General features: G+C 33.4%; 1 protein-coding gene across 1 annotated transcript in view; it reads left to right on the top strand.

Moving 5' to 3' along the window:
- The window catches only part of LOC145294946 (serine/threonine-protein kinase Kist-like), a 50,246-nt gene that overhangs the window by 24,345 nt on the left and 12,861 nt on the right, over positions 1-13,040 (top strand). Inside the window, exons 6-8 of the mRNA XM_080141424.1 lie at positions 842-1,027; positions 2,725-2,861; positions 7,177-7,253. Of these exons, the coding sequence (XP_079997550.1) occupies positions 842-1,027; positions 2,725-2,861; positions 7,177-7,253 (400 nt within the window). The remainder of the gene's footprint in view (positions 1-841; positions 1,028-2,724; positions 2,862-7,176; positions 7,254-13,040) is intronic.

The raw sequence follows: 13,040 nt of genomic DNA, 5'->3' as shown, positions 1-13,040 counted from the left end.
CCTCTCCTAGACGAGAGCCATCCATTTCAATTGATGCCAGATGGGGATTAGAGCGTTTATGATGATAGGAGCTTGGTCTTAGATGCATTAAAAGTAACCAGCCACCTCTTCCCCCATTGTACCACACGCTCAAGATCAGAGGAGAGAGAATTAGAGAGAACTTTGTCATTTACAGCCTTTGATGTGTTGCTATAGATAGTCGTGTCATCAGCATAGATGTCAACGAAAGATTTTAGTATGTGTTTTGGGAGATCATTGATGTAGATCAGGAAGAGAGTTTGGCCCAGTATGGACCCCTGAGGGACTCCAGCATTAATACTGTGGGCCTCTGATTTTGAATCAACATTGTGAGAAAGGGTGAGAGCAATTTATATATAAAAATAAAGCTAAGTGACAGATGGGTGACTTCTTTAATTACAAGTTATGGAGAATTAGAAAAATTGAAATGGATTTTTTAACTCAGTCCCAGAACTAAAAAATATTTAATTATAGATATTCAATCTTGTTTATTACAACAGTAAAAAACTATTGACTTTTTATGGTTTCATTTTGTGTGATGAACAATCAGTGTGTTTCTTTCCTGAAAAACAAATTTTGCTGCATTAAGTAACCAATGTTGACATTTGTTTTCCCTCGAATCTTTTACTTGCTGTTAAGAAAGAGGTCAATTATCAATACATGATGATTACATTTGCATTTGAAAACCAGTTATGACTTTTTTTTTGCTTTATAGAAGTTTTGTTAATATTGTCACAATCGTGTTTGCTTGTTTTTTTTGTTATAAAAATAAACCGGCTTCAGTGATTTTAAACAAAACATTTTTTCTGCTTTTCTATCCTAGGATGTTGGGCAGATTCAAACTCCGAGTTATCGAGCACCCGAAGCAGTGTGGTATAATCAAGGACGCAATAAAGTGAAACTGACCCCAGCAGTTGACCTTTGGAGTCTCGGCTGCCTACTCATTTGGATGTTTACTGGAAGGAAAATATTTCAGAAGGAACCATCAGGCCCTTGCAAAAGCTGCACGGTATGCTAATGATCCAAAACTATATAATGTGCCCTTCAACCTAGTTTTCCACAATAATTTTATTTCAAAATATATTTTAGATTGTAGTTTTTTTGGATATATATATTCATACAGTTTTAAGAATTTTATTCAGAAAGTGTTATTTTAAAGTTTGCATACATTTATGTGTACAAAATGTATGAAAAAATATCTGAACTCTGGGCATAAAAATCAATTTTGTACATTTCATAAATGGTTTCAAAATACTTTGGAATTCATGTACTTCTCTCAACAATTCCACTACTGCTGGTAATACATCTGGAATACAATGCAGCTTTGTCATTGCTTTCTTGTAACTTCTTCTGACTACAATTGCTTCCCTGAAGAAATAAGTTGCACAGGGCCAAGTTGAGGAGTACAGATCTTGTTTGATCAGGAAAGTTTGGCTTCTGTGTGTAGAACAAGTTGACTAAATGAGGCAAGAGATTGCGTTGAAACGACAGTTAAATTCAGTATCTCTATATCTCTAGGCACATAATCAAAATTATACAAAAGAAAAACCCAAAAGATTAACACTCTACCAAAAGTTGTTAGTCCCAAAGCATAAAAGCAAATTTTTTAAATGTCTTTGAATCTCTTAATTGAATTTAGAAAAAAGATTTGTCATGCTTAAATTTGTAATAACCATTTCATCTTACATGCTTAAGTTTGAAATTTTTGTTGCTGAACATATAGATTGATTAAACTAACCCATTTTAAGAATATCTGTTCTCGTTTATATAAAAATTTGTCCATTATTTAGATGGAACTAAAAAATATATTGTATTTTTTCAACCATGAATCAAATTTTAAAAAGCTACTTACAAACCTGTCTCAACTTAAGGATACATTTAGGGAAAATTTGTTTTAAATTAATTACCATTTTGGATTGGTGCATTTGATTTACTATTATGAAGTCTAAACAATTATGGCATACACAATATGACATAACTATTAGATTAATAATCATCAATCCCAGTAGATTGTTCATTTTACTCAAACTTTCATTTTTTTAAATTGGTAAACGTTTTTCCTTTTTCTTTTTTTCAGTCTGATAATAATGAATGACATTAAAAGTGCTAGTAACTCTTCTCCTACATATTCATTTATATAATGAACTTGAATCATGTCGACAAAATGAAGAAATAGAAATTTATTTTATAAATGTCAACATGCATTGTATATAGACAGTGTATTTTGTCAGAAAAAATCTCTTTAACTAGATTTCCTAGTCTGATAAAAACTGCCAAATAGCTCATTGACTTATAAAGAGTGCTTTATATCTAATTGGTGGTCGAATATCAATATCTAATTGATTCTTCTCATTTTGCATAAAATGCTAATCTCTATTTATCTCTAACTGTGAATCAAATGAATTCCATAATACTTAGTTCACTGCATTTTATCATAAAGATTTCAGCAAGGTCAGCTTAGCAGTTTCTGAGAAAAAGTAAAAGCTCTTCAATTTCCACTGAATAGATACTAGTGTAAAATTTCTGTAGGAATTTTTTCTTGATTTAGTCAAAGCTAACTTCATACTGAGAATATATATGTCAACTTATAGATGCACTTTCATTAAATCCTTCTAATGCTAAAAATAGTTATTTAATTTCTGGATGAAAAAATATAGTAACTGAAAAATGAATTATTCTTTTGATTGATTGTATTCTTATTTTCAGCTTGGAGGTGTAGAAAGTTGTGAATATGGTGTATTGGCCCTCCAGATGATAGATGACAAGATCTCCAAGGAGCCAATGACATTGGCAACTGAAGAAATGATGCCAGTTTGTCTTTCCTTTAAAAAACTAGTCTCAGGGTATGGACTTTTCTCTTTATTCTTATATATGTATATGCATATTCTTACAAACCAGTGATCAGACATGGTCCCTTGTGCAAAATCTATGAGTAGTGCTTGGTAGTTCCTCCCTATGTTGCATGTAACTCATGACTCATGAATAAAAAAAATATGAAAGGATATGTTAGCTGTGAGATTTACAGCCTTCGTGACACGCTGATTCAAGATCAGTTCTCCTCAAAATATATCCAAGTGAGGCACACAAATAGCAAAAATGACCAAACACATGAATAATCACAGATTTATACATGAGAATATTTTTATTACAGTAGAGAGTTCAATCTCTCCAAATTTATATACAACACTCAATAGACCAAGAGAAGGGGTAAACACAAAGAACAAAAAATAATAAGCATTATTTCAGTCTAGGGACCTTCACATTGAACAAACACCTCAACTTGTATTTAGACAATTCTGTAACCCTTTGTCATATTCAACACAGTATTCGCAATGCCATTATGGTTCCTAACTGTAAACTTGAATTGTTGCTCCTTTTCTATCATCTTCACATAAGTTGGGCACACAGCATGTAGGTTGATATGCTGCAGGTTCATATTATAGCTCGGTTAACAAGACACCATGCTTTTTGAGTGTCCGTTGTAAGCACTGGCTAATGCACAGACTAATTCTCTGAAAATCTTTTTTGTTGTGCGTAGCTTTCATTTTTTGTGTTGATACTGTTATATTTCACTCTCTTGAATTGCCCACTTATGTTATAATCTTTTCCTTCGAGAACATGAGAGAGATGGGTGAGGATTTCTGACTGAACTGTTTCTGCTATGTGTTCATGGGTGGATGTAGGAGTGGGTATCAGCTGACTTAACTCTTTAGAGGTGGGGTGGGGGGTCGTTTAGCCCTTTTTACATTATGACCCTGCTATGATTTTACATCACAGTATATATATATAAACACTACAAAAATACCTGTCCCAGCATTAATAAAATTAATTCTTCAAACAACAGTTTTGTGCCACTTTTATATTCCTTTACAAAGATTAAAATCATATGATACTAAATCTTATGTCTAAAATTTTTATTTTAATTTTGATCCAAATTCATTACAGCATTTCGTCTTAAATTGAAGGGATCCTCTGATGAAATTGAAATCTACAGACTCTTAATTGATCTCTTTAGATCAATTCAATGCAAATCTTAAATATTTTAAATTGGAAGGCTGTGCACATAGTATGTATTCTAAAAACCCTTAAAAATACTTTCAATAAATTTAAATTTTGGGGAATATTGATGTTTAATACTTATTGTTAAAACTTCCAAATAATCAGAAGTGTCTGAATTTTCATGATGGACTTCTGCCTCTTTTACCTCCTTTGCATAAAATTAAAACTAATCATAGCCTACATTTGTATCCTGTATAATAGCTGGGTTTAAAAATTCATAATGATCTGTTAATTAGTTTTGGAGTCAATCCTATACAAAGCTATATAACAGCTACTACTACTAAAACTGTGGACTTTGCTTGCTTGTAGTTACCATGCACACTGTATAATGTAAACAAAGGGCAAATGAAAAAAAAAATAGCAATAGGAAGTAAATCCAATAAATGATTAAAAGTGAAAAAAGAGAAGACGAAGCTAGAGTGGATAAAAATGATTATCAAAAAAAAAAGTTTGTGAATTTAATTAAAAATGGATGATGTCATAAAGGATGAATGGAAAAAATAATAAAAATAAAAAACTGTTGGCAACTTTTCATTTTGTGTCATTCATTGTTGCTGATGATCTATATTTATCCATACATATATTATGAAAACTTTGTTTGTTGTTGTGTACACTAGATGACATCATCCATTAAAACAAATGTGTGATAAACGTGCACAGTAGATGGCATCACAAAATGATGACATCATCCAACCGAAAAGTCAGTAAAGGTGAAAGAACTAATCATCTATTAGATGAACCATATAGACTCCTGGAGGTCTAGTATAGTACTAAATCTCTGAAATCTGTTTGCTTAATGATGCACACTGATGACATCATAAAAGACAAATGAGATGAATGAGGTAAATAATTAAAAGTGAGAATATATAAAAAAAACAAATGATTATTATAAAATAGACATATTTAATAAAATGTGTGTATATATATATATATATATATATATATATATAAAATTAACTCATTTTTTCCCTGTGTGGGTTTGACCTTAATAGGATTAAAAATCACAACATTACATTCAAATGTAATGTCCCCACACTTCAGCACAGGATCTGAGGTGTGCTATAGGCCAACTACCCTTACAGTTCCTTGATATTCGTACATTTCTATACATTTCCAGTGAGAGATCACTGCCACAATCGGTTAGAATCAATGGAAGTTGTAAAATCTTTTCTCTCTATTCGATTCATACTTCGCCCGTGACCACTTAACACTGCTGTGGATACGTCCACAGGGGAATATACGAGGAACACCGATTTGAGTTCTTAGTTGCTTAAAAAATATGGATTGGCATTTTTCCATCGGGTGAAATACGACTTTACATTCCAGTTATTCTGTGGGTTACTTGTGGCATTTTATAAATTTATTTTTTTTTTCCCCTTTTTTCCTCACTTTATATTTTTTTTCTTTTTTTAAATATAAAAGCTAAAATAAATGGGTGGGTGGGTGTGTGTGTGGGTGTTCCTTCACCCTAAAGCCGGCCTCCTCCTGCTACTACGACAATGACGTCATATTTGACCTAGAAAACGTTGACGTTAGTTTCAACCACCTGCATGTTTTTAAAGGGTTAATTTTATCTGTTCTCAATTGTCTCTTTGGCATAGAGGTAACGTGTCAGGCATTTTTTTTTCGCCTTAGCCTCAATGCTTCGGGTTCGAGCCTGTCTTCCTACCTAAACTTTTTTCCTCTTTTACATTTTACATTTGTTCGCGGGTTTGCTTTGTTTTGGTTTTTCCAAATTTTTATAACATCGTGTTTTTTTTTTTATAATATTAAAACAGGCCCCCCCCTTCCTACATACACACCTCCAAACACCGGGCTAGAGTATGTATATATATATATATATATATATATATATATATATATATATATATGGTGTTTGAGACAAATTTAAAACTTTTTGGAAAGAAATAACTGGGAGCACACACTACCTTCAAGAGATGCTTGAACACCGTGATAATTAATATCACAGATGGTATGATTGGTGCCTTTCTTAATTGCACCCTACACAACGTAATAGTCCATGGGGTTGCACTCAGATGAGTATGGGACAGAGCAGGTGTTGGGTTTGGTGAAATCCTGGAAGCATTCAGAGAACCACTTCTGGGTTTCCCCAGAGATGTGACACAGAGCTGAACCCTGTTGCTACAAGTATGGCTTTCTTCCTGCAGCCAACCTCTTCATTCAGCACTTAATAATGGACAGCAACTCAATTTCCATTTTCTCTGATATGAGGTAGTATTATGTGATCTTCACTGAAAACATGCTCAAAGACCATCACGGTTAGAGGGAACTTGGTCTTCATTATACATAGGATTTTCTGTAGACTGTAGATTAGCCATCCATTCTGCATGTTATGTAATTAGTCCTAGTTGAAGTTCTTGTCTTTTTGACTTTTTTAAGACTGTTCTCTTTGGTTTTAATGGTGAGTAATTAACCCTTTTCAATCTTTATACGAGGAGTAGCAAAGATTCTTGTTGAGTACTTCTTTCATACTCACCACTTCGATGCCAATCTTTCTTGTCAAGGTTTGCATTGCCTTGCCAGTTTTTTTTTGTTTTTTTTTCTATTTATATATTTTGAATTCTTTAAAACACATGTATGAAAACTAAACAGGAATATCTCTCCCCACCCTACAACAAAAAAAATCATTTTCTTTTTCAACAGCACATTTAGTGTTTACTCCTGAGATATCTACAACTATTTTCCATTAGTCTAATTATTTGATTTTTTTTGGTAAAACATGCACTAATCTTTTGAATTATGAAAAAAAAAAATTGTTGAAAAATTAAAAGTAAATTTATTTTTAAAAGAAAGGGCAAAATAATTGATAAAAAATAACTAAATTGCTAGATTGAAATTAAAATGGTATCGTAATGCAAATACAGCAAAATAATTGGCATATTTTTTTATTTATAATTATTGTAAATGAAATGTTATGAAAGAATATTGCAGTGATTTATTTTAATAATGCCTACTTTCTTTGAGTTCCAAAAATAAGATATACACTAATCTTATGGAGGCAAAAAAATAAAATGCAGTGACTAGGTATCAAACTGAAAACTTCACCTTTTTATCCGTTTTTTTTTTTTTCTACTTTAGTGTGATTCAATGCAAAGGCTGTGACCGACCTACAAGTCAGGCAGCACAACATCATCCATTTTTCTCTTATCCTTTAGGTAAGTATTACATTTTTTATCTTCGCCACGGTATTTGTTTGCCTGTCCCTATTTACTTACCTCCCTACGAGGGTAGTTAAACACAAGGTTTGTTTTTAACATGAAGAAAATCCAGCTCCTCCAAAAAATTGGGACAAAAAATAAACCTTGCCTCAGTTTAGATGACCGAGAATAGATGAAGTGAAATATTAGGATTGATGTGACATTTTGATTTTAGTCAAAAATCTCTCAGCAACTTAATTTTTTATGAGACTTTCATGAACATTTTGACTGTTCCTCACCACTGGTCTGAAGGATTGTCTGCTTGTTTATAGCAAAGCAAAAGCTGTGTAATTTGCAACCACATCCTGAATATAGCACATGTCAAGGTGGTAAGCATTTTAAACTTTGGGTAATTAATAATATATCACTTTTTGACTAATTATACTGAACAAAATCATTCAAAAGAGAGGACACCAAGAATGAAGGAAGGTTACTTGTGTATAAATTATTTAAGTTTCCTCTTTTTATAAACCAAACTTATGAAAATTGAAATGACACATTTTTTCAAGTTAGTGATCTCAATCATTTGTTTAAAAAAAGTTGGATAAAATAATAATTTACTTCATTACCCTTCGAAATTTGAATAGAATTTGGAAATCTATAGCTTATACACATATGGCATAATCACATTGACACACCGGTTCCTGTTAAATCACCAAAGTTAAACAATGTTGGGCCTGTTCAATACTGAAATGGGGTGCCCATTTGGGAATTCCAGGTGCTGTATGTGCTTAACTCATCCTGGATTTCTCTTTTCCACTAGACTCAAGTGGTGCCGATTCAGGAGAGGTGTGGTTGGATATTGTGCAACCCTTGCCTCACAATTTTATGCACAGCTACCCCTACAGGGGGTATCCATTGTCTTTTGAGACTGAACAGATATGATAACCTTTTACATTTTCACACATTCTTCATGTATTAAATGAAAAGTATCTATAGAAAAAAATCAGAAATTTGGCTTTAAAAAAAAAAGCTAATACATTTAAGAACCAAACCATCCAAAATAAAAAAGAGGTGCTTCTTTACGATGTATAGTTAAATATGTTTTTTTAAGCAAAAATAATATTACTTACATAATTGTTATCTTGAAAATAGGAATATATTCCAAAATTTCGAAACTTGATCAAATAGATAATTATTTTTATATGTAAAAGTAATTTTTACAGAAAATTGTATATTTCGCTACTTTCTTCATACTGATAGTCAGAATATGGCTGAAAACAGGAGAAATTGAAATATCTCCCTTATTTTTCAAAGTTCGCCTGATGTTAATTTTTATAATATATATGCATTTTTATTTTTTAAACTAATAGTAAGTGCCCTACTCAAACTTCATAATCTTTGGATATATTGCTCCTTTCCAGATGACAAATAAGTAATGCTGTTTTTCTCCCAAACCCCATATTAGTTATTTTTATTATTTACCTTTTATTATATCGATTTTGTGGTTAGGCTTCCAAAGATATTCTAGGCATCGATTTGGTGGGAAGGAGTAACACTGAAATAATTCTCTAAGCACATTTAGTATTTTCCAAGAATGTATCAAAGTGTATCCTTATAGAATCCCATATTACTATTTCTATTTTTTAATTTTTATATTTTACAAGTCTTAAATAAAATAAAACATGTTAACCTTTCATGGGTGACCTGCATGAATGCTGATCACACAATATTATTGTTCCCATTTTGATTGAAATTAGTATTATCCTAGTATTTGGGGTCCTGTCGGTGGGGTATTAGAATACATCAACTGCCCCCCCCCCCCTTGCAGAGGGTAAAAGTCCATCAATAGGGCCACCTGTTGGCCGTGGTTGGCAACCCATGACACTTTGGAACAGAATCCTGGTGATTGAAGGTCTTGGAGGACGAGTTCATGAACCTCCTCTTCTCAACACATCACTTTGGCCCTTACCTCTGTTAGACGGACGGATGGTCGGTCGGAGGGCCCGATCCAATCAATCGGCTGGTCAGGTGAAGCCCTACGTCTACTATCAATGGTTTGGACTAAACTGAGAATTTTAAGATTAGTAAAAGAAATCCTCTCAAACAAAACCATAGAAACTAACAAAACTTCACCCGTTTGAAAATGCTGGCCAAGGGTCAATTCCGACATGGCTGCAAACACTCTAGATTTGATAGTGAAATTTGAGTAAGGACAGATGCTCGGTATTTCTTACTTGACTGAGTATACTGCCTGTGTATCCCTAACTCTGTCAAGGTGAATGGGTTTCCCTCTTGACAAGTCCCAATATCAGGCTCCGAGGTAGGTGGGGAACATAGGCAACGAAACTCTTATCCATATTTATGTAAAAAAAAACACAAAAAAAGCCCAAACGCTTCTTATCGGACTCGGAAAGTGAGGAAAATTCAGATTTCCCCAAGTACTATATATTAGAATCACTGGATGAAACTCTGATGTCAAAATTGTCCCCTTTTCTCATCAAAAAAGTGCTAACCAGGAAAATAAACCCAAAAATGGTTAAAAAAACAAAAGACGGTAACCTATTAATCGAGATTGAGACAATAAGCCAAAGCCTAAACTTAGAAAACATGAAGACTTTCCATAATATTAACATTAAAGTCACTCCACACAATAGACTAAATCAATCCAAAGGAGTTATCCGAAGCCGGGAACTATCACTTGCTTCACCAGAAGAAATCCAGAACGAACTGAGCAAACAAGAATCTATATAAAGAAAAATTCAGAAAAAATATCAACCCATACTTATATTATTACATTTAACACTCCAAAAATTCCACCTAAAATTAAAATTGGTTACACCATAGAACCAGTTGAAATATACATCCCAAATCCTCTGAGATGTTTCAACTGTCAAAAATTTGGTCACCATCTAATTGCCTGCAGAGGTCATCCCACGTGTGCTAAATGTGGCTCTAAAGAAATAAGTCACAATGAACAAGAATGTTGCGAGTCCAAATGTATAAACCCTGCTTATTCAAAAAACTGAACAATGGAAAACTGAAAAAGAAATCTTAGCCACAAAGCATAAACGAAAAATATCTTACTTAGAAGCGAAGAGAATAGTGGAAGGAGTCATAAGAAATAAAACGCGCAAAAAAAAACAAATCCCACCAACCAGCAACAAACTTATTAAAAACTGGTACATCTAGAACCAAACGAATTGCTTAACTTAAAAAAAAAAAAAACTAAAAATACAACACTTTCAGAAACTAGAAAAGAACCCAATAAAGTATTTGTCTCCTCCCAAACCCAAACCTCCCCACTTAAAGGCCAATATTCCCAAGAACAAATTTTCTTAAAACCAAATAAACCAGCAAAACAAAAAATAGAAATACTCTCAAAACAAAAAATTTAACAGAACCTGATGAAATGGAGACTGAATATCCAAGTCAACAAACAAAAACCCGAAAACAAGAATCTTCCTATCAAACATCATCAAAATAAAAGAAAAACCAAAACAAAACAATTATAAGGTTCCGTTCAAACTCTAGATCTAGAACCCTAATCCCTAAAAATCAAACTGAAGATGAAATGGAAACCGAATAAATACCCAAACCAACAAACAGAAACATTAAATCAAGAAGTCCCCCATCAATCACTGTCAAAACAAAAGAAAAACCAAAACAAAATGGACATAAGGTCCCATACTAATTTCAGTTCCAGATCCCCAAACAAAAAAAAAACAAAACAAAAGACCAAACAGAAGACAAGCCAAAAACAGAATAAAAAAAACAAAGCTAATTGAAAACCCTCAACAACTTACACTTAATCCATACCTTATATCAACACCAATACTAAAACCCATAATCAACTTGAAGACCTAAAAAAAAAAAAAACTATGACTATATACACAAACAAGGAAACAGCTTCCGAAGGAGTATCCATTCTAATTAACAATAATATTATTCAAAGCGAAACCAAACTGAATGCAACACTACAAGCCGTTGCAGTAACCATCAGTCTAAGAAAACCACTAACAATCTGCACCCTATATCTGCCACCTAACAAAAAATTAAATAAAACAGACTTGAACTTATTGATCCAACAACTCCCTAAACCTTTTATCCTCTTGGGTGACTTTAATAGCCACAATGAACTTTGGGGAAACAAACAAACAAACAAGCAGAAGAGGTAAAATTATTGAAAATTTTCTAGATAAAAACCAACTATGTCTGTTTAACAACAGAACAAACACCAAATCAGGCCGTCTATTGGCTTCGTGAGATGAAATACACCTACATCGATTCTCTGTTTTTGTTTTCTATTCTCTTTTATAAAACTTAATTATGTTCTACAAAAACAAACCCCCTTCCCTCTCCTTTCCATTTCCTTCCCTACTTCCCAACCCCATCGTCCCCCCTCTTCCCCCTCCCTTTTTTTTTTTTTTGCCCTGTTGGTAGGGCACTAGAATAAGCCGACTGCCCCCTGCCCCGGGTAAAAATCCCTCAATGGGGCACCAGTTAGCTGTGGGTTGCTACCCGTAATGCCTTAGGACATGATCCTGGTGATTGAGCTAACCTAGACCTGAGTGCATAAGTTTAGGCACTGCAACACATTACTTCAACCCTTACTTCAGCTAGATGAGTGGTCGGAGAGGCCCGATCCGACCAATCGGCCAGTCACGCCAAGCTCTAGCACTTACACCCAAAGTATCAACTACCACAACAAAGAATGAAACTTAAAGGTACTCCCATCTTTTTTTTTTAATTTTCTTCTCCCACTACAAAAAATAGGCAAACAAGTAAGTGCTAGAAGGTGGTGGCAAGGGTCAATCAATTGGAAAGACCAGAACTCAACACTCCATTTGAACAAATGTCTTTTTGAGGACATATTGAACAGAAAATATAGTGCTTGAGAATTCCTTACCAAAAGAGTATATCTTCCACGTAGCCCCGACATGGTCAAGGCGAATGGGTTTCCCCCTTACTATGCCCCAATTTTGGACTCTGAGGTGAGTAGGGAGCGTGGTTGATGAAAAATAAATCCCAAAATCCATGGCTGATAAAAAGAAATGCATCCCCCTCAAAACCCTTAAAAGAAACCATTCCTCTGACTCTGACCTCTCAAGCTCAGATGAAGAACAAAAATTCAAAACTAGAAAAACCGTTCCAACTATAGACGAAGGAAACTTCCCATGATTCTTCGTTATTGAATTAATCAAAAATAAAAAAACTTGGAAATTTATCACCTTTTCTAATAGAAAAAACATTATCCACAAAAAGTAAACCAAAAATGATAAAAAAAAAAAACAAAAGATGGAAATAGTTGAGATAACCAATCTTAGAGATGCTCAATCTCTACTCAAAATGAAGAACTTCCATGTGCAAAGTCTTTCCCTATAAAACACTAAACACTTCGAAAGGAGTAATTCAAAATTATGAACTATCACTAGCAACTGAAGAAGAAATAAAAACCGAATTAGAAAAACAAGGAGTAATCAACCACATCCGCATAAACATAAAAAGAAACAATAAAATAATAACCACCACATATATATTGTTTAACAAACCAACAATACCTAAAGAAATAAAAATTGGCTACTTAAATGTAAAAGTAGACCAATATATCCCAGCTCCATTAAGATGTCTCCATTGCCAAAAATATAGACATCATAAAGAAGCCTGTAAAGGAATAAAAATATGTGGAAAATGCGGCAACAAAGAGCCTGACCACACTGAAGAAAAATGCATAAATGAGGTGAAATGCGCTAACTGCAAAGATCACCTGGTCTTCTCTAAAATATGCAAAACATATAAAAAAAG

This window comes from Euprymna scolopes, chromosome 2 (genome assembly GCF_053919585.1).
Source record: "Euprymna scolopes isolate OS-2025 chromosome 2, ASM5391958v1, whole genome shotgun sequence".
Lineage (NCBI taxonomy): Eukaryota > Metazoa > Mollusca > Cephalopoda > Sepiida > Sepiolidae > Euprymna > Euprymna scolopes.
Note: the sequence above shows the minus strand (reverse complement) of the source record. Positions and strands in the feature narration are given on the sequence as shown.